The sequence below is a fragment of the Narcine bancroftii genome, chromosome 3 (assembly GCF_036971445.1).
Source record: "Narcine bancroftii isolate sNarBan1 chromosome 3, sNarBan1.hap1, whole genome shotgun sequence".
Classification (NCBI taxonomy): Eukaryota; Metazoa; Chordata; class Chondrichthyes; order Torpediniformes; family Narcinidae; genus Narcine; species Narcine bancroftii.
The window spans coordinates 361,206,557-361,230,218 of NC_091471.1; the positions used below are offsets into that span (position 1 = coordinate 361,206,557).

Sequence of the window (23,662 nt, forward strand, 5' to 3'; positions counted from 1 at the left end):
CAGGGTCTCTATCCGACAGCACTCTCCAGGGCACGACCATTTACTAGACAAGTCTTTCCCTGGTTTGACATACCACAACCTGCGTAACTCTGAATTAAACACCAGCTGCTATTCCTCGGCCCATTTTGTCAATTCCTGTTATAATCTTCAATAAATTCCTGATTGCCCACTGTAACTTGTAGTGTCATTCACAAACTTACTATTAATCTGCCTTACTGTTTAATCTGCCTTCTCATCCAGATGCCAGTAACGAACAGCAGTGGACCCATCACCGATCCCTGTGGCACACCACCAGTCACAGACCTCCAGTATAAAAACCAACCTCTCCAACCATACAACATTAACTTTGACCTCCAATTTCTGTTAAACTCCTCCCCCAAATTTCTCTCTTTCCTTATCCCTCTGTCTCTTTTCCTGCAGCTCCTCACCTTCTTCCCTTCCCTCTCCATTCAGAGAGCTGCCCCCTCCTCTAACACCTCAGCATTTTTTATCCGATCCTCCCTCCTGTATTCACCTATTACCGGCTAGCTTGAGCTCCTCTCCTTGTCCCCTCCTCTCTCCTACGTTTTTATTCAGGTGCCTTCCTTTTTTTCTCTCTCATATCTTGAGGAAGGGCTCAGGCTTGAAATTTTGGTCATGCTTTACTTCCGACAGATGCTGCATGACCTTCTGAGTTTCTCCACCACCAAGTTCTTGCCCCTGCACCAAGCCAATTTTGCATCCAATTGATGAGCTGGATCCAAAGCCATCTAAACTTCCAGACCAATCTATAATGTGCTAGCTTGTCAAAGGCCTTGTGGGCAATGTCTACCCAACTGTTCTCAGTCTCCTTGGACATATTTTCAACTACTTTGTGAGGAACAATGTCCCATGCTCAAAGTCAAAATGATTACTCTTAGTCAGTCCAAATGCATATACATCCTGCCTCTCAGAACCACTACCAATAATTTACCCACCACTGAAGTTAGGCTCACTGGTCTGTAGATTCTAGGCTATTCTTTACAGCCCTTGTTTATTAAAATAGAATAGCCACCTCCCAGGACTGCATTCATGTCTACGATAATACAAATAGATCTGCCAATGCTCCTGTAATTTCTTCCCAAGCTTTCCAGAATGTCCTGGGATACAACTGATCTGGCCCCAGAGGTTTATTTATACATTTTAAGACCTCCTGAACATCCTCTTCTGCAACACCAATCCTCTTTCCTCTTTCCCCAGGTTTCCTTGCACAAGTCTTTCTCCATAGCAAGTACAGTTCATAACACACTCATTTAGGGCCTTACCCATCTCCTGTGGCTCCACACAGATGAATGTTAACGGACCCTAACCTCCCTTCACTTACTCTTTTGCTCTAAATGTACTTGTAGAATCTCTTTGGATTCTCTTTTGTTTAAAAAAAAGAGATATCTCATGTCCCCTCTTTGAATTCCTGATTTCCTTACTGAGTTAATTCCTACATCCCAATACTGGTCAAAGGACTCACTTGATCCATTTCTGTAACTGACATATGTTTTCTTCTTTTTTTCTTGACCAAAGCCTCAATGACTCTGGCCCTCCAGGATTCCCTAATCTGCCCAGCCTTGTACTTTACTCTCACATGAGCAAGTGGAACCTGAACTCTCTCCACCTCTCTTCCAAAAGCCACTCACTTATCAGATGTCCCCTTAACCTTTCTGTAGGGCCCAATGGCAATATACTTTGCCTTCATCACTTGATCAAGGTATATTGAATACAGAAGGAGTCTTGTTTGAATCCAGTACTTCTTACCTGGAATATTGTGTATGGTGATGGCAAGAATGAGCAATATAATGCGCTTCCAACTGCTTTGTTGTTGCTCTGGAGTCAACCTTGATTGATTGAGTGGCATCAAACCCATGGTATAGTCGGACTGCTGTGTTCTCTTCCTCTGATAGACATCTCCATTATCTACTTTCTCTGAAAGGAGAAATATAAGTCAATAAGAAAATGAAATTTTTAAAAGGTTTTTTTTCTATTTGTTATCTTAAATGGTTTGATACCCTGTATTTACTGTGACCATCTCTCAGCTTTCACACATTTTCAAGAGAAAAGGCATTCTATCTGCGATCTCCATTCTGTCTTTCCATTGGTTTCCCCTGCTCCAATGGAGGTGAAGGTTCCTCAGAAAATGCAGTTTGCCAATTCCTCGTACAAATGCACAGATTAAAGCAGGAACTTTAAAATACAGCAACACGTTTTACTTCCTCAGAATCTCTCAAAGCACCGTACAGCAAATGGAGGACTTTTGGAAAATCAATAACAGTAATAAGGGAGGGAAATTCTCCTCCAAATCCAATTTAAGATGGGCTCCCATCATGAAAACAATTAAAAATAGTGTCTTAATTTTCAAACGAATTAATATGATTCCAAATAAGGTCACTTTAGCGCCATTAACTTCAGGGAATTTGTTTTTTTTAAACGGATGCATTGGTAGGAACTACCAGGGAAAATGAAAGAAAATGCTGCAGGTACTTGAAATTTAAAATGTAAACTGAAAATGCTGGGAATGCTCAGCAGGTTCAGTGATGGACACCTGTTCCACTGTTTGAGGACTTGGTTGGATTGTTCTTTGTCATGGACCTCGACCTTACCAGGAGCATAGCTCCAGACGTCATCACTCTCGGGATCTCAGGACCACACAAGCTTCTCCACCACAACAAGGTGACAGACCACGGAGATTGGTGGATGATGGCATCTGTGGTTAGTAAGGTCAGGTGGTATGTGATTGGGATAAAAAAAAAGGTTGAGAACCAATGGATTATAGCAATGGGAAGATGGGCAAGAAATTAGCTAAAATGGACAGAGACTAGGATGAAGATGCATATTTTACAAGTGCTCTAAACAGTGAACTTCTGGATCTGACTGGTATTTTAGATGAATTCTGAACTATTATTAGATCTGAAGTTGTCACTCTCCATCTTGGAATGGAATTCCTGTTTGGAAACAGGATTTGTTCAGCAACTCTGACAGTGAAAAAGATCGCAGCTCTGCTGAGATTCTAGAAGGCCACTATGTTGTCCATTTAACAAATAACTAACATTCCACCTGCAGAAACTCATAATTACTTGATTTGTCAGAAATGTGGCAGGATAAAATTCAATTAAGGATAACGGTAAGAACAGATCAGGCTTCTTACATGTCCTGAACTAATAAAGAAAAGAGGTACTATTGGCTTTTCAGGAATAACCTCACAAGGGGGTGATGGATTTGCTGAATCTGGAGTTTGCTACTCAGGGGTTTTAATTATTGGGAACATTTAAAGATGAAACAGACAATTTAAAAAAAAACAAAGAAAGAATGGCTGTGTGGAACTGGCACGAAGGACGAGATGAGGTGAGGAATAGATCAGCTGTGGTCATGTTAAATGGCAGGACAGGATTGAGGGCTGAATAATCTAAGTCGGCTTCCATTCTGTTCTTAAGTGAGAGATTGGGAACAAGTAGCAAATTCAATTTAACCGATGTTAAGTCATAAAGGGCAGCTCTTTAATCAAGTAAATATGGTGTTAAACTACACTTCCAAATCAATGCAATACTGATCCACGGATGTTGCACAGATGCAGAAGAGGGCTCTAGTTGCACAACATCATCACCAACATGCCCACTTCTGATCAACGAAGCACAGGAGAAAGAACAAGATTGGACACACATTAAGGGGCTTGAAACACTCTTGCTGAAGGAATGATTGACAAGGACTGGTCAGAAAATAAAAGCACCACAAAAACAAACAAGTGAGGGAGGAGGAAGTGTCGAATCAGCGGGACTTGGTCTGTCGATAAGAACTGTTATCCGGGCCACTGTTTTCAGTTTAATCATGAACACCAGGCCAAAAGACAACATTGGGAAGAGTAAACGGTGGGGAACCATTTTGCTTATGTAGAGATCAGTCACAGTCACTTCCACAGAACAGGACAGAACTGCTTTGAACACTTTTATCAATGGAATAACACGTGACTGTAGAATGGAATGCGAGTTTCAAATCATCACTTGGTTAACAGAATTTGAATGCTCAACCTGGGAAAACCTGCAGTTCTGATGGACCAAGATAATCAGCCAGTCCCTCAGGCACCAATCTCAGACACGTTACAGCCAACATCACATTTTTGGATCCACTCCAGCAATAACGTCGACAATTCACCAGGGTGCCTGGGCATCACTTAAAATGTGGTCTCAATATCAGCAAGTCGTGTGTCTTTTTCGCACCATTCCCTGTCAGCACCACTGACATAAAATTAAAACTACTCTTCTCAAAAGAAGGAAGGAACACAGAGAGGTGCATTTTTTTGAAGGAAAAAAATCTGAAAAAAAAGGACACTGGTAAGAATCTAATCAGTCCAAATGCAGCAGGCACTGGACATTAGGCTCAGAAACAAATTGCCTGAACCAGACCAGTGATAGTGGTCATCCAAAAAAAAAATCAAATACTTTGTTCACTAAAATGTGAAGCATCGTGTGTCAAATCAAACTGGTCAACAACTCTGAATCACTTTGCTCTCAAGGTCGGAGTAACAAAAGTCTCGCCCACACCCAATTTAGTTCCACCTTAAAGAATCCAAATCAGGATTTCAGAATCAGAATTTATCGTCATGGGCATGTCACGAAATTTGTTGTTTTGCGGCAGCGTCACAGGGCAAGCATTTATATAAACCACCTTACAATATATTAAAAAAAGTGCAAGACAAAGTAAGTCCGTGTGAGTGGTTCATTGAGTATTCAGGAATCTGGTGGCATTGGGGAAGAAGCTGTGCTTGTGCAGCTCAGCCTCCTGTTCCTTTTTCCCCGATGGTAGCCGAGGGAAGAGAGCATGGCCTGGATGCTGGGGGTCCTTAAGGATAGAGGCTGCTTTCTTAAGACACTACCTCTTGTAGTTCTCCTCCATGAAGGCTGGTGCCCATCATGTCACAGGCTGAGTTAAATACCCTCTAGAGTTTTTCTCCTGCCTTGAACCTTGGCACCTCCATACCAGACATTGATGCAACCAGCCAGAACGCTCTCCGCGATGCACCTGTAGAAATTTTTGACAGTCTTCGGTGACATACTAGTTTAAACTGAACTCAATCCACTTTTTAAAATGCAATCTTTTTTAAGTTACATTGTTCCACACGACCAAACTCAAGATGTCTTGGAATTCATTACTCTATTGCCTATATAATTTCATCAATACGCTTTTCACATTTTACAGCTGACAAATTGCAGTCAGAATTCTACAGAAAAGTGCCAGTGATAAGAACTGAGAGACTCAGCACGTCAGGCAGGGTCCGTGGAGAGAAAAGCATAGATGACAACTTGTGCATAGTTACAAGATGAGCAATCAGTAAACTGATTTTGGTGGGTGGATTGAGGAACAAGAGCTAGCTCAAGAACTTTAGTCCTCAAATGGAATCATGAAATATTTAACACCCACGTAAAAATACACAAGACAGCGATAAATGTTTCATTTGAAGATAACAGATCCAAAAATGCACTGGGTGTCAGCAAAACCTGGAGTGACTGCAGATTTAGCATGGGATGCATACAGAACCTAATCTTTCTGCCTCTTTTCTCTCTCCACATGTGGAAATGGCTAGATCACCTGCAACCAGCTTCTCTATCACACAACCCAATATAAAAGTAAATATCAAATATTGACAGTGCGTTAAATGAGGAGAGGTAACTGAGGCTAAGGTGAAGGGGAGAAAACTTATAAGGTTCTCAAGTAGTCGATGTCAGGAATAACTGGGCAAAGAATCTGTGGATGCAGAAATATACAAGCTGGATGGAGGAAGGGATCGGGGCTTTGAATCAATAATAAAGGACAGAGAAAAGAGGTGCAAAACTGGCAGGGAGCATTCTTTCCCATGGGGAAGTCAACAGCATGCTCCAATCTTGGCAATTCAATGTTGAAACCATCCTGTCATATCATGGCGATCTTAGAGTTGAGGTCTGACAGAAACTAAACCAAGGAATTTTTTTAAAAACTGGGTGAAAAATTGACTAGTATTAACCAGTTCAGAAAATCTTAGAATAGAAGTGAGTTAGTGGCCTTGAAAGGCATTGGGATGAAGCAGATATAATGAGTTTATTGTCATACACGCAAGTACAATATAAATATGCACCAAATTTCTTACTTCCTTCAGCCAAACAGGTATCTTTTTTTTAATAATAAAACAACTTCAATAGAATGTATTAAAGTACTTCTGTGCAACAAAAGGGAATAAATATAATAGATATTCACAGTTACAGTTTGTGCAAGAAAAAAATTGGCATTTCAATAGTGCAGACAGGCCTATTAAAAATATGCTATGATATGATTATGGGAAGAATCAAGGGCAGTGAAGATGGATGACCCAGGAAATGAACCCATGAAGGAGAGCCCAGAGATTTAGTGTTAGCATGCGGGAACATTTGTTGACTTTTGGACTGTACTCATTGAATGATGAGGGGGACCTCATAGAGACATTTTGAATGCTGAAGGCTTGGACAAAGTAGATGTGGTAAGGTTATTTCCCATGGTAGGGGAGACGAGGACAAAAGAGCATAACTTCAGGATAACAGGGTGCACTTTATATAAATTTTTCTTTAGCCGGGGGGTCACGAGTCTGGTGGCTACAGAAGTGAGGTCGTTGGGTGTATTTAAGGCAGAGATTGACAGATGTTTGATTAGACAGGGCATCAAAGGTCATGGGGAGTGGAGATGAGTGGGAGGATGGATCAGCCCATAATAGAATGGCGGAGTAGACTCGATGGGCTCCAATATCTTGTGAATGAGGAAGTTGCTGGAGAGTAATGTTATACTCATAGCCAGGGTGTAATTCCAGAAGAGAGGGCAACAAAATCCATGAAACCTGGCTGCATATAAATAGGTGTGAGTTAGACCCTGCAGACTTCCATTAAAGGTGACTGCAAGGTGGCAACTTAGCCAAAATAGTCTCCACTATTAAAAGCTACCAATAATAGAATATTGCACTGTATATTATGCTGTTGCTCTACCATTCCAGATCCTGCAAAACTTTCTCAAACATGCCACCCTGTCAGAGAACAGCTCACAGTTAGTCATTTTTCTAATATACAGTCAAACCCCGCTATCTCTAGGCTTTAATGGCCATCTGGCAAACACATGCCGCGAAGGGCGAGAAGGGCACACCTTGCATCAAAGCTTGGTCTGGCCATTCACTGCAACAGAACTTCCCCCAGCCGTCTTGGACCTCACCATGCCCCTGGATCCAAGAGAGGATGTCGAGAGGGTGGGCCTGGACCTGTGCAACCCCCTACTCACCTAAAATCCATTCACACCCATGCTGTTCCTTTCTGAGGAGTGGGGTATTGTCAACGATCAGCCTGTACGGCCACTCCAGGTCGCACACATTGAACCCCACAAACTGACTGAAAGGAACATCATCCTATGGGATGGACAGCCAGAGAGAAAGACTAATATACTTAATAATATACAAATAAAGATAAAACACTCTTACTAGACTGGGATAGGGAGACATTTTGGGAGACTTGTCCCAGCGGCGAGTGGCATCGCTTGGCTCTTTATCTTGGGCACCACCATTTTATACACACACACAACTTTATTGAAACTTTATTAAAAAAAAACTGCTGCAGACAGGCCACGATCGAGGCACTCCGCTGGCTGAATATTTGCTCCCATCTTCACTGAGGGGTTGTGTGTTGCATCGGAGAACATTTATTTTTAAAATTTATTCTTATTCATTCTAACCATTTATTTATTTCCTCAATTCCACCAATTATTTAGGTGCAGACCTGGATTTTTACCAGATCTCTCTGAGCAGACAAGGACCCAGTGAGCACATTGCTGTACAGCTGACTGTAAATTCTCAATCATCCTCCACTTTTGGGCTTCACCCGTCCTGAGCTCACTCATCCTGCTCTGTCCATGAAAAAGTGATTTGATCTTTCCCACCGTCATTTGTGAAAGGGTGAGCTGCCTGCCTGGATAGTGTTAGTGTAGTGCTTGACCAGTTCTCCATACCCTAGCTTCCAATCAGCCCCATTCATTTCTGGCCTCCTTTTAATCAAGCTAACTTGGTGAGCTCCATTGGCAGTACTTCATTGGAAATCGCAGTTCAATGCTATTTTATGAATAGAAAGGAGTGATTTCTAATCCAGTTCCGACTGCCCCAGAAAGAGAGCTGCTTTGTGAGAAAAAGGTACGCAATTACAAAGGAGAAAAGCTGCATCACATAACATTCCAAATATGGCAAAGTACTTCACATTTCATGACATTCCTGTGAAATGCAGGGACTAAAACAATGCTGGTAATGTGGTGCCACATAGGAATGAAAAACATGGTTGAGATTAGAACCGACACTGCAGTGAGCTGAGAACTCGTGGCTGACTTGGACGATTCCATCAACCAAGTCGCGAATTCTCCCTCTGTGACTGAGCCCTAAGGGAAAGAGTTGAATTGCATTCATTCATTCATTCCTTCAGACATAGAAACATAGAAGATAGGAGCAGGAGTAGGTAATTCGACCCTTCGAGCCTGCTCCGCCATTCAACGAGATCATGGCTGATCTTAAAGTTCAGTACCCCGACCCCGCCTTCTCTCCGTAACCTTTAATACCCTTATACTGAAGAAATAGATCTAATTCCCTCTTAAATAGATTTAATGAACCTGCCTCTACTGCCCTCTGTGGCAATGAATTCCACAGATTCACCACCCTCTGGGTATAGAAATTCCTCCTCATCTCGGTCCTAAATGGTTTGCCTATTATCCTCAAACCATGACCCCGGGTTCTGGACCCACCAGCAGCAATGCACAGGGAAGTCATTTTTTTCCCCACAGAGGACACTGACAATTTTGAACAGCATGAGAACCAAGGTTGCTGAAGGAAAACGGTGAGTCAAGCCTCTTTCATATCCATCCTCCGTCTTCACACACTGAAACTCCACTGGACTAATGCTAAAAAGATGAAATGACCATGAGTTCAGTAGTTCTAAATCATAAATATTCAGGCCTTTTCATGAGCTCCAAAATATGATCGTCAGTCCATCATTTTTAAAACAATACACTAAAAACTCCAGTATCCGGCACTTATGAAGATTGGTAGATGCTGGATAAATGAATTTTGAGATTGTATGTTGCATGATTGGTGAACTAACTATGAGGGGGGAAGAGGATAAATTTTAAATGTTCGTCTATTTTTTGTCTATTGATTTTCCACGTTTTTTTTTTTGCCAGTTGCTTGAATTCTGGATAACGGGGATTTTAACTATTATTTACTTTGATCGATGCCCCCCGATTTTCATTCTTCCCATCCTCAATTTGCTTTTTTCTCTGCTGATCTATCACAGCAGTTACATTCCAAAACTGACCACCCAGTCACAGCCAAAAAGACAGGAAGGCGAGTGTGTGCAAACAAACGGAAGGTCACAGGAGGAGGATCAACTGTGAAATGCTGGCAAAATACAGAATAGGAACAAAATTAATCAATATGACAGACTTAACAAACTAGAAATAAAGCAGGGAAGCTTGCACATCAGGGTTCCAGCTGAAGGGAGATTGGTCATCTGTGCGCTGAGAATTAGAAGCACCAGTGGTCAGAATGAAGTGAGACCTGCAATGACATATCTTTTGATGGTGATTTTTAGTTTGGCTATGAATCGATTGGAAGTTTACCTTCGGGGTGACATATTTTTATTTGTTATTTTTTAGGTCGCGGTTGTAATTTATTGCCATGCTCAATTACACCAGAGAAAGTGGTTGTTCACTTGACCTATTGCAATCCTGGCAAAGATATTGCCTTCGTGCTACTGCAGAAGGAATTCTTGCGTTTAGATACAGTAATAATGAAGGAACGTGAATATTTTTCAATTCACAGTAAAATCCAAAGATCTTGTTCTCTGAAGAGCCTCAACTTCATATTGCGGTGCCAAGGATCACGATTTCCCTCCAGTGTATTCGTGACATGAAGTTAATGCGCCATCAAGCTTAATTACGAGACTTGTGGATTTGGCCTTTGGTTAAGGTATGCAGGAACATTCAAACTGTAGACATGGATATAAACAGTGTAATTATAGTTTCCTCCAATTAATCTTTACTTCTGTTAGATAAAGAGAAACAAGTCATATGAACAGGCACCATAAGAACCAATGGGGCATGACTGATTCATTGAGTTGAGTCTTGAGTTCAGGTATGGAGCTCACCAAGTTGGCTTGATTAAAAGGAGGCCAGAAATGAATGGGGCTGATTGGAAGCTAGGGTATGGAGAACTGGTCAAGCACTACACTAACACTATCCAGGCAGGCAGCTCACCCTTTCACAAATGACAGTGGGAAAGATCAAATCACTTTCTCGTGGACAGAGCAGGATGAGTGAGCTCAGGACAGGCGAAGCCCAAAGGTGGAGGATGATTGAGAATTTACCCAGCAATGTGCTCACTGGGTCCTTGTCTGCTCAGAGAGATCTGGTAAAAATCCAGGTCTGCACCTAAATTAAGCTTTATTACAGGATCTGCCCTGGCAGGTTTGTCAACAGAATTGTTCAATACCAACCAGGTGCTGCAACAAGAAGTCCCAGGCCAACGATGTAAGCAGTCATCAAGCCACAGTGTCATTCAGCATGGAAATGGGTTCTTCAACCCAGTTTACTCATGGTGATCACAAAATCCCATCCACACTCGTCTTATCTGCCTGTGTTTGGCTCATATCCCTCCAAACCTATTCATCCAATTCTCTCTTAAACTTTGCAATTGTATCTGCCTAAATCATCTCGCTGCATCGACTGTCTAGGTCCTACCCATGTTAGGCCTCCCAAAAAAATGCACCTCGCATTTCTCTGTAAAAAATTTCATCAACCATTCTGATCAAGATCCTGCTGCAATCTTTGGCAACCATCTTCACTATCTACAATACCAGACATTTCAGTGTCATCCGTAAACTTGCTAATCATACCAGATACATTTTTTATTGATATAGATGACAAAGAGCAGACGGTCAGCCCAAAAAAAATACAACGTTCCACCATGAGCAGTTGCTTTCTTCCATGAAGCTTATTTTCTTTCTAATCTGATATCTCACATTGGATCCCACAAAATCTAACCTAGAACAGCCTACCGTGCGGAACTATTGAATGCCTTGTGTTACAGAGTTCTGTGTTGTGTATTGGCCTGTGTGTTGTGTGGTTTTATGTTAAAAAATGACAGTTTACCTTAGAGAGCCAAGGTGAAGGTGGACTGCTGAGAGAGTGGGAGACAGACTGGGCATGTGCAGAAAATTATCTAAAAATTTCTGGACTTGGACAATAAACTACCACTGGGTGGTGCTGTGGAGTGGAAGGAGGCCCAGAGCAGGAGTCATGGTCTGGAGGAGTTTAGAATGTTGGGATTTCAAAAAGGATGAACATTCTGAAGGCAGCCAGAAGGATCTGGACTAAGCCCGTTGTTCCTCTCTCTGCAAGCAACATAAGACAACTTCAAATTTTGTTCTCTCTCAAAGATCTTTTGGCTTCATTTTACCAAACAAACTGAATTTTGTTTATGATCTTTGCTTCGGTTGAGATTGAAGTTTAGTGAGTCTTGTGTGTTTTGTGTTTGTTTTGTGTCTAAGTTTTTCTGTGGGCTGGTTGGGAATATAACTTGGACTTTAATTACATATGTTATATTTAGGCTGGGGAATTTATTAGTTTTACACTGATATAGAAATTTGCATAGTAACCAGTGGGCATTGTTATAAAAGGGGGGGATTTTGAATTAAAGTTTGAAGGTAAATTTTTTTGTTGTTAAAGTAATTGTTCATCTTTCTTTGGCTTGGCTTCGCGGACGAAGATTTATGGAGGGGGTAAAAAGTCCACGTCAGCTGCAGGCTCGTTTGTGGCTGACAAGTCCGATGCGGGACAGGCAGACACGGTTGCAGCGGTTGCAGGGGAAAATTGGTTGGTTGGGGTTGGGTGTTGGGTTTTTCCTCCTTTGCCTTTTGTCAGTGAGGTGGGCTCTGCGGTCTTCTTCAAAGGAGGTTGCTGCCCGCCAAACTGTGAGGCGCCAAGATGCACGGTTTGAGGCGTTATCAGCCCACTGGCGGTGGTCAATGTGGCAGGCACCAAGAGATTTCTTTAGGCAGTCCTTGTACCTTTTCTTTGGTGCACCTCTGTCACGGTGGCCAGTGGAAAGCTCGCCATATAACACGATCTTGGGAAGGCGATGGTCCTCCATTCTGGAGACGTGACCCACCCAGCGCAGCTGGATCTTCAGCAGCGTGGACTCGATGCTGTCGACCTCTGCCATCTCGAGTACTTCGACGTTAGGGATGAAAGCGCTCCAATGGATGTTGAGGATGGAGCGGAGACAACGCTGGTGGAAGCGTTCTAGGAGCCGTAGGTGGTGCCGGTAGAGGACCCATGATTCGGAGCCGAACAGGAGTGTGGGTATGACAACAGCTCTGTATACGCTTATCTTTGTGAGGTTTTTCAGTTGGTTGTTTTTCCAGACTCTTTTGTGTAGTCTTCCAAAGGTGCTATTTGCCTTGGCGAGTCTGTTGTCTATCTCATTGTTCATCTTTACCCCTGTGTGATATGCCTTCTTTGTGGTTGCTGGTTTGATCTTGTAACACTTGCTAAAATCCAAAAAATGCAACACCTGCAGCTTTGCCCTTGTCAACCTTCTTGGTCACACCTTCAAAAAAACTCACCCACATTTATCAGACATGACCTGCCATTTAGAAAATGGTGTTGACTATCCCTATCCACTTTTATCCATCCAAGTGCATACATATCTTTACCCTAAAAATACTGAATCTTAATAAAGGTAACATTCACCGAAGTTCTGAATATTAACTAAGGCCAACCATATTCAAATGTTCATTTTAACTCTTGAACCCAGGATGTATCATGTGGTTAAGAACACACTTTACTGTCACTACCCATACATAGGCAGATAAGGAAGGAGTGAGATTTAGTTCCTCAAGACGGTTCTATTTCTTGATTATTGAGCCTGAAATCTGGGGCACAATTGATAGTTTGACCTAAAATATGCATCAACGAATCACCGGAAAAATGTGTTTTCGTGACTGAATCATTAACCACTGCCATCAAAAATCAATTTAAATGACTAAACAGCCTTGTTTTTCTTCTTCATTATATTTTTCTCCATTTTTTTTGTTTTACATTTCCCTTCAGATAAAATTAATTTCACAGTTGGTTATATTAAAGAGCTTTTCTCTCGGTATTAAGAGTGCAACTTTTCCAACATGCTGTGCAACATCCTATTTCCAATTTGCAAGAAAGTCTCTTGAAGCCAAGGAAGATAAAGACCATTGAGCTGAGACCACCTCCTGATTCTACCTTTTGATTCCATCGAGCAAATACGTAAAGAATAAAAATAAAATCAAGCTTTATAGGAACAACCTGATGCACGAGCGCTGAAAAATTCTGCCATGCAGAAAAAAAAATGTAAGGCCATTACTGCAAACCCACACCACCAGTCTGATTAACTTATTGTCACAAAGCAATTAACATGGTGCAACAAACGAGTGGTCACTGAGCCTAAGCAAAGAGGTACAGTTGCAGCTACCCAAGAAGGAGGTTTATTGCTGAGATAAAAGAGATTTAAGGGGAGAATTTGAGAGTGAAGCCCAGATATTAATGAAGAGACTGTGCGAGAGTTGGAGGTCTGTCAAAATTTGAGGCCTGTAGCAGATTATAATTATTGTGAAGGTAATATTCTGAACACACAATTCACCCTGAGCTATGGTTCAATAGATACTCTCCAATAATATATCTCATTTGTTCTTCATGTATGAACTTCACCAGTAACGGAGTTGTTTTAGACTCAGTAGGACTGCAGGTGCTGGAATCTGAAGCAAAACACAATCTGCGGGAGGAACCGAGTGGGTTCATCAGCATCAGTGGGAGGAAAAGACTCGTTAACATTCTGAGCCAACACCCTCCATCAAGACCTTAGGAAAGACCTTGATGAAGGGTGTCAGCCTGAAACGTCAACCATTCTTTTTTCTCCACAAGGGTAAACTCTGCTGCTTTCTATAAGTGAATAGCACTTATCTTGCTTTGTGTCCTCGCGCAGGCACTCCTCTTCAAGTAGTAAATCAAAAATGTCTGCAGACACCATGGTTGAAGTAAAAACACAAAACTGGACAAACTCAGCAGGTCAAACAGTGTACTTTGTAGACTAAAGATATCGATTTCCAGGAACGTAAGGTCTTTCCCTCCACATTATCACTTCATCATGGAATGGAGCTCAAAGCATTGGTTATGTACCTTTATCTTTGCTCTATCAAGTACACTGTTTAACCTGCTGAGTTTCTCCAGCATTGTTGTTTTTACTTGGGCAGCAGTTGGTGTAGCGGTTAGCACAACGACTTTACAATGCCAGCGATCGAATCCCGCGCTGTCTGTTAGGAGTTTGTATGCTGTCCCTGTGTCTGTGTGTGTTTTCCCCGGGGGCTCCAGTATCCTCCCACTATTCAAAACGTTCTAGGGATTGTAGGTCAATCGGGTGTTAATTGGGCGTCAGGGACTTGTGGGCTGAAACACCCGGTTATTCTGCTGTAGGTCTAAATTTTAAATTTAAAAATCCTCTGCAAGTGTCAGGAGTTAATGGTTGGAGGTAAGAGTTCTATCTGACTTGTTATTACAATCTACTTTAAAGTAATATGTTCCTATCTTATGAAAGGGATAGATAAAACAGATCTTTTTGGCATTAGATCTTTATTGGCAATAAGTGAACATCTTTTAATTAAGAAAATATTTGTCTAATGTAGATTTGTGGCAAATCGCTTATAAGTCTTTCACCAGTTAGATTGTTACCACAGCAGGACAGTGCAGGAGCCCGATCACAGTAATAACTTTCAATGCAGCCACTTAACTTTCTCTATTCCACAACAAATTCCAGGGGTTCCTCTCCGTGCAAACTGGCGTTGTTCAGTGGTTAAGAAACTTGTTGCTCTGCCACATCAGAGCAGTGCTGAAAAAAACCAGATTCCCATCAGTGTACGACAGCGTGCTGCGGGATAGTGCAGGAGCCCGATCACAGCAGGAAAAGCACTGACTTTCAACGTAGCCACTCAACTCTCTCTATTCCATGGTTCAGCGCCCATATTTCAATATTTTAAACTAAATAGCATCAACAATAAAAGCTCTAACAGTGCAAATTTAAAAATGCGGGTCAGAATGAGCTTCCGGCAGACGTGGTCGAGGCGGGATCATTGGTTACATTTAAGGAAAGACTGGATCGTTACATGAATAGGAGGAGACTAGAGGGGTATGGACCGGGTGCTGGTCAGTGGGACTAGGAGGGTGGGGATTTGCTACGGCATGGACTAGTAGGGCCGAACTGGCCTGTTCTGTGCTGTAAGTGGTTATATGGTTATATGGTTAAATTTCAAACCAAGCTATGTCAAAATCGGTGCTTTTCAAAATCATGTTATATAGAGTATGCCAGTAATAGTAAACTAATTGAATTAAATTAAGAGAGGCAATAAATACAGGTACAGAGATATAAATATTAGCAGTAATCCTAATGCAAAAAAAGTGACTTGCAAACAGTCCTTTTGCGATGTCAGATCAGTCTATGAATAATGTACCAAAGGGAGGTTCAAGAGTCTGACTGATGTTGGAATGAAACGGTTGTTGAACCTTGAGGTGCTGATCTTCAGGTTTCTGTACCTTCTGGCTGAAGGTAGCAGTGAGAAGAGGTTGTAACCAGGGTCCTTTAGAGTGTTGGCTACCTTCTTGAGGCAGCGTCTCACTTGGATGTCTGCAGTGGTTGGGAGGACAGAGCCTATCTTGGACCTGGCTATGTTTACTCCAATCTGCAACCTCCAGAACTCCTGGGCACTCAAATTCCCACACGTGTCTGTGATGCAACCAGCCAGTACATATCCAACAGTGCAAATGTGGAAGTTTGATAGAGGGTCTGACGTCTTGCCAAATCTCCTCAGACCCTTAGGAAGATGAGCGGCTGGTGTGCTTTCTTCACAGTTGCCTCAATATGCTCTCTCCTGGAGAGACCTTCTGAAATATGAACTCCCAGGAACTTGAATGTCTGACTCTCTCCACCTCCTGCAGACAGGTGCAAGATCCCCTGTCCTCTCCTTTGTCTTGGTGACAGTGAGAGCAAGATTGTTGTTCCAGACCACCCAACCAGATTCTTGATCTCCATCCTGTATTCAAACTCAGCATTTCCAGCCATTCGGCCAAAAATGGTGGTTGTCAGTGAATTTGTGCATTGAGTTGGAGCTGAATTTGGCTACACAGTCAGGGATGTACAAGAAATATAGCAGGGGACTAAGCACTAAACACAAGGATGTCTAGAGATTGTGAAAGATTTATAAAGAAAAGTTTTATTTTACCTTCATGATTCTGATTGGGTATTCCAATGGTTCTCAACTTTTTTTATTTTCACTCACATCCCACTTTAAATAATCCCTAGGCCATCGGTGCTCTGTGATTAGTAAGGAATTGCTTAAGGTGGGTTGTGGGTGGGAAGGGAAGGTTGAGAATCACTGCTCTAGACCCAATTGTTCCTGAAATATTTTGCTTCAGAAAAATTGTCAATGGCCCATTTCTTTTGGAGTTATGAAACCTTGCACATGACGAGTCAATTAGGTACAATTAAAACAGTGGTTTTCCAACTTTTTCTTTCCACCCACCTACCACCTTACTAATCACAGAGCACCAATGGCATAAGGAATACTTAAAGTGGTATGTGAGTGGAAATAAAATGGTTGAGATCCACTGGGATAGTCCAAACTTTGATGAAAGGACTTTTACTTGAAACAGTAAATTCGCACTGGAAGTGAATCTACGGCCAATCGGTCACTCTGTGGGGGGGGTTGGGGTGCTCTCCTTTGGTTCTCTCTCTCTGACTGCATCTGACTAAGAACTGTAAGAGGTGCTTTGGCAATTCCTGCCACTGTCAAATCTGTCTGCCTTGCAGCAGGAGAAAAGGAATATCGTGTAATACGACACTGTTTTATTTCTATGATAATAAATTGAATCTTGAATCTAAATATTTCTCTTTTCAAGAACCAGTCCCGCCTACTCATTCCAATATTTCCTATTTGTTATTATATTCCATTATTATTTCTTCTGAAAATCTTTGACAACCCAATGCAGAAGAAGCGCACAAAGAATAATGACCCCGATCAAACAAGTTTAAGATCAATCCATAAATCCAAGAACAAACCGTTTATGGTAAATACTCCCGTCAAACTGCTACATGTACACTGTGGAAAGTCCAGAACATTCCATGCCCAGAACAATCTGGAAATTCATCACAAAGAGTGACAGCATCTGCATTAACATTTATAAGGTTAAGATCATTTGGATCAGCCATATTTCTAATTTGCCTGCTGGTGGTTAGAGTCATTCCAGAATGTTGGCAGATTGTTCCATAAACATCCACACTGGGTTAGTTTTGGAACAGCATCCAAGTGAAGTGAAAGGTAATCTCGAAAGGAGAGGTTTTCCTGCCATTCAATGATAAATGGAGATCTTCTCTATTAAAAATGAAGGGTCATCCCTCAACCACCTTTTGTTCTGTAAAGACACGTTCCCTTCCTTCAACAATAATGTGTTTTGAATAATACATCCAATTCGAACCAAATTAGGGATAAATTTATGGTCTGGAAGCAGGTTAGTTCTGTGACTTGAATAGAGACTGCACGAACTCATGCTGTGCGGAAGAGTCCCTGGATTAAATTGAAACCCAGAGGCAAAAACGAAAGATTACATTCTGTCCAACTCCTTTCTCCACCAGCTCTCTCAAATTCCTCAGTACATCTCAAAATCACTGCTAAACCGAAGAATGACAAAGCAGGGTAAACATCCTGAAGTTCAGGACAACCACAGAACTCTCACTCAGGAAATTAAGTGGACTAATAAATTGGACTATTGGCAAATATTCCAGGTTTAATGGAATTAAAAAGGCCATTCTTCATTCAAAACAGTGTGTTTTTCACCCCATAGCAATAACATCGCTTGTTGAAATGCCCTGCATCACTTTGGCATTATGCCACATTAACTTGCTGGCATGCCATATAATTTAAAATAAATACACAAAAAATAAATACATTCACAGTTACCATAGTGTGTTACAATAATGCAGATGATTAAATTTCAAATGTAAAATTTATAAATTTTAAATTGAGACGTACAACCCTTTCAGATCACGAGCCTGTGCCACCCAATTTCACCCAATTGACCAAAAGCTGAAACTAACGGCCACCATGTTATGTCAACCTGAAAATGGTCTCACCATGGTTTCAACAGCATGTGAATTTCAACACCAAAGGAGAGAACGCTCTGGATCGCAACGTCCCTGGTGCGGTCAAGGCTGCACCCAACCTCCACCTTGGTTACTTGGATCACATATCTGTCCTGCTAACCCCAGCTTACAGAATGCTGGCAAAGCAAACCAGGTCAGCTCACAGGGAGATCAGGGCGTGGCCTGGGTGGGTGGCCATAGCAGAGCTGCTCTGCAAGACTGCTTTGAGACCACGTACTGGAGCTGTTTTAGGGCGACGGTCAGCTACCACGGTCATGTCAAGATAGAGGAGGACACAAGTTCAGTGACTGGCTACATCACCAGGTGTATTGAGAATGTCTCTGAGATCATTTCTTCACAACCAGGGCTAACCAGAAACCATGGTTGGATGCAGAGGTCCTGGCACTTCTCAGAACTGATGATGCTTCCTTCAGGACAGGGTGTGCGGGTTGGCACTAATATCAGCTAGGACAGAAGTCTCCCATGCAATCCAGAGGGCAAAGCGAAGGTAAGCACAGAAGATCAACAGTCAGCTGTGTGACTCTGGTGACACAATGCGCTTGTGGCAAGGGATCACGACTATTACAGTTCACGTCCACCTTCTAAATTAAGGACAATATCCTCCCTTCCGGACTGACTAAACACCTTCTAGGCACGGTTTGATGAGAAGAACAGGATGATGCCAAAGAAAGCTCTGTGTCCCCTTGATGAACTGGCCCCCACGCAATGCCGAGGTGAGGAGAACCTTATCCAGGGTGAACCCACACAAGGAAGCACAACCAGACGGCATACCTGGTCGGGTACTGTGCAGACGACTTGACGGAGGTCTTCACAGACATCTTCAACACCACAGTGCAGCAGTCCATCGTTCCTGCAGGGTTCAGGAGAGCCACCATCATCCCGGTACCCAAGAGGCGACAATAAGAGGCCTCAATGACCACCACCCTGTGGCACTGCCCTCCACCATCCTGAAATGCTTTGAGTGATGGAATGCATCAAAGCACACCTCCCAGAGAAGAAACTGCTCCACAGACGATACTAGAGCCCTATCGCTTCTTTCTGTGCTGGCCCACCTGAAGAATGATGCCTCATACGCCAGGCTGCTTTCATTGGCTTCAGCTTGGCGCTTAACATGATCATTCCCCAGAGGCTGGTGGAGAACCTAGTCCTTGCTGGGACTCAACACCCATTCTGTAATCGAATCCTGGACTTCCTAATGGAAGAACTCGGTCTGTCCAGGTCAGCAGCAGAATATCAGGCACAATCACACTGAGTACTGGCGCACCTCATGGCTGTGTACTCAGCCCGTTCCTGTTCACACCACTGATGCACGACTGCATCACCAGATCCAGCTCCGACAGTGTCATCAAGTTTGCAGATGACACAACAGTAGTTCGCCTCATCAATCACACTACAGAAAAGAGGTGGAAAATTTTGTGAAATGGTGTGAGAGTCTCAACATGGACTAGAGGAAGGAGACGATAGTGGACTTCAGAAGGACCAGAAACGATCACCCTCCACTTCACACCAAATTCCATGGAATTCACTTAACCAGTGACCTATTGTGGTCACTCAACATCTCCTCATTTGTCAGGAAGGCATAACAGCAACTGCACTTCCTGAGAAGAGTGAAGTGGCCAAGACTACCGGCCACCATCATGTCAGCCTTCTATAGGAGCTCCCATGAGATCATCCTGGCTGGCTGCATCACAGTGTGGTACAGTTGCTGCAGAGAAATGGATTGGAGGTCAATACACAGGACCAGAAGAGTGGCAGAGGGCATCACCGGAGTCTCCCTTCCTCCCATCGATATGATCTACCAGAATTGCTGTCTGAAGAGTGCGTGAGAAATCACTGAGGACCCCTTCCATCCTGCACACAGCATGTTTCAGCTGCTCACACTGGGGAAGAGACACAGGAGGATCAGAGCCAGCCCCACCAGGCTGAGGAACAGCTTCTTCCCACGGGCAGTGAGAATGCTGAACGACCAAAGGAACTGCTCACACTGACCATCTGAGACTCTAATTTGTACAAAACAATATTTATTTATACTTATAAAATAGTTGTCCTGCATATGTATTATTTGTCTGTATGTGTGCTATGTCTGGTTGTGTGTCTTCATGATTTTGCATCTAGGACTGGAGAACACAGTTTTGTCAGGTTGAACTTGCACAATTTTCAAGGGTGGGAAACCAGAGCACCTGGAGGAAACTCACACAGTCTCAAGGAGAACGTTAAAAAAAGTCTCTTACCGACCGCGCCAGATTTGAACCCTGGTCTCTGGTGCTGTGACAGTGTTACGCTAACCATGGTGTCAGAGCAGTCCATGATTAGTCTAACAAGGGGACGTTCAAGAGCCTGATAACTAACCATTGGAAAAAATCATCTTCATCATGGAGGCACTGATCTTCCGGTTTCTGTATCTTCTCCCCAAAGTGAGATGAGGTTGTGATGTCTTCAAAGGAGGGGAGGTCAGAGCCTGTGATGGAGCTGGTTCTGTCGCCTTCTGTGTTCCTGGCCACTCAAATGACAAAACCAAGGTGTGATGCAGTAAATCAATATACTTTCCACAGTGTACATGTAGCAGTTTGACGGGAGTATTTAACAACATGCCAAATCTCCTCTGACTTCTTCAAAGGTCTAGGCATTGTGTACCTACTTCACGGTTGCCTCAATATGCTGGCTCCAGGAAAGGTCTTCTGAAATATGGACTCCCAGGAACTTGAATGCTCTTCCCCTTTTCATCTCAATTCCATCAAAGTGAACAGGTGTGTGGTCCATCTGCCTGTCCTTTTAAAAATCAGCAATACAATCCTTGGCCTTGGTGTCGTTGAAAACAAGGTTATTCTTCTGGCACCATCCAACCAGGTCCTCTATCTCCATCCAGTATTCTGATTCATCATTTCAAGTTATTCATCCAATAAACGGCTGTTGGCGTCCATAAATTTGTAGTTGTGTTGGACCCGATCATGAGTCGTTTCCAACCAAGATCTTTCCAATAAAGAGAATAAAACAAATTGTTTTAACTTTCCTCTGTGGTTCAATTGTAGTCGAGAATCTGTTATCCCAGATACTGAGACTCTAATCTCTTGATCTACACCATTCAGCCCATTGCTGAACACATGCTTTTATGCTTTGAGGGAGATATTTGCCTACATCTTGCAGATAGCATAAGTTGCAAAAGCTCAGGCAGATGTTGCCTCACCACACTGCATTCAGAACACATTGGGAATTTAATTTAAATTTTGAGGGAGATATTTGCCTACATCTTGCAGATAGCATAAGTTGCAAAAGCTCAGGCAGATGTTGCCTCGCCACACTGCATTCAGAACACATTGAGAATTTAACTTAAATTGAATTTCATTTCCCTTTCAGTTGAGTGATTGAAGCCATAGAGTCTTCAAACAATACCATGAAGCCTGGAGTTCCAACAAATGAAAAGTAAACGTTTCCAAAATCTTTTGATATGTTGCATAGCCAATATTTTAAGGATAATATATCTCTATCTACATTGCACTGACATATTCCATGAAGCTAGTGGCAACAAACAGATGAATTGATTTTGAAAATTTTCAAGCAATTTGTCTTCTTTGATGTGTTATTACATGCAGCTCATCTTAATATGCGTAATAAAGATACCAAATTTGTAATTCCAGCTGACAATTGACAGGACAAGACATAAAATGTTTACTGACTCCTTTTAAACAATATATCTATTTTTAAATTACGTGAGGGGCTGTTCAATTTCCTGTGTCTTTGATTAACTTTCCTGGTTCAGTAATCACCTCTGACACGGAGCAATATTTCAATTTTCTATCACATTATTGACGTTCTGCAAACGTTCCGTTCCAGCATCCACCATTTGCTGAAATAAGTAGATCAAATATACAGTAAAAACCCCATTATCTGGAATTTCAGCCTCAAGCAACCAGAAACTCATGGAAAATAAATAGGTAAAAAAATATGGAAGTTTAAAACTGGAGTGCCTTGGCATTAGTCGGCCAGTCCATGCAACAAGCAGTCTCAAGTAACTGGGAAATTCCTTATCCGGCATTTACCAATCCCCATAGCTGCTGCAGACCAGGGGGGTTCACTGTATGCATCTATAGATATATAGATGTCATTCCTCAAATGGGTAGAGTTCTAAAGTGCAGTGAACTGCCTCATAATAATTATTATGAGGCAGCTCAATTTAAATTTATTAGTTCATTAATGGATTTGGAATGGCCCCCTAGTTGGGCTAAAATTGAGATGGCGAATATTTCTGAATTTGAAATACATCAATTATTGTTTCAGTGGAATTTAAATTTATTACAACAATATAATGTGCCTATACTAAAACATTTAATGAAGTTATAAATGAGGAAAAATAGAACGATAGGTTCTAAGAGTAAATTATTGACTTTAACACCGTTATATAATAACCAACTTATTCCTTTTTCAATGTATAATCAATGTTTATTACATTGGAGATCTAAAGGTATAAAAAACTTGGGGGATTGTTTTAAAGAAGGTAAATTTTTATCCTTTAATCAAATGAGGGAAGATTTTGGTATTAATGAGAATTCTTTATTCGTTTATTATCAACTTCGATCCTTAGTAAAACAAATATTTGGTAGAGATATGATTTTACCTAAATTGACTAAATTTGAATCTTTTCTTGTGATTGCACCAAAAAAGGGATATATTTCATTGATGTACCAAATATTACAGGAAAGTATGGAAAAAAAGGGATGGGTTAGATCTAAGATTAAATGGGAAAAGGATATTAACCTTACTTTTTCTGAGGATGATTGGTTAGATATTTGTCAGGATAGTGTTACTAGATTGAAAAATGTTTGTTATGCAATGGTTAATTACAGTTTTTTACATCAATTGTATTTAACACCTGAAAAGTTTTTAAAAATATGGTTTTAATGAATCAGACTCTTGTTTTAGATGTGGTAATTCAGTTGGAACTTTTTTTCATGCTTTTTGGTTATGTGTATATATACAATCTTTTTGGAAAGCAATTCAATTGTTTTTGGAACATTTGTATAAGATCAAAATACTTCTAGACCCGACAATATTTTTGTTGGGTAAGTTGAAGCCTTTGAAAGATTTGGGATTAGACAAATTTCAGATTGCTTTTGTATATTTAGCTTTATCTGTAGCAAAACAAATGTATAGCAAGTCCATAGAAAAATGCTAATGTGATTGATATTAATAGATGGCATAATGAGATGAAAACTTGTTTGGATATGGAAAAAATCACGTATGATTTACATGATAATTATTCTTTTTTTCTTAATAAGTGGTCTTTATAATCAGAATATTTACATTTAGATTTACTTTGATTAGATTTTAGTAAATATATTTCAGTTTTTTTTCTTTGGCTCTCCTAAAGAGAGCTGGCTGAGAGGGGGGGGGGGGGGGAGGAGG

At 41.6% G+C, this 23,662-nt stretch overlaps 1 protein-coding gene across 2 annotated transcripts in view; it reads right to left on the minus strand.

Moving 5' to 3' along the window:
* Positions 1-23,662, minus strand: part of LOC138759501 (zinc transporter ZIP11-like) — a 489,253-nt gene that overhangs the window by 257,441 nt on the left and 208,150 nt on the right. For both annotated transcript variants that reach the window (XM_069930028.1, XM_069930027.1), the window contains one exon: positions 1,768-1,935. In XM_069930028.1, the coding sequence (XP_069786129.1) occupies positions 1,768-1,935 (168 nt within the window). The remainder of the gene's footprint in view (positions 1-1,767; positions 1,936-23,662) is intronic.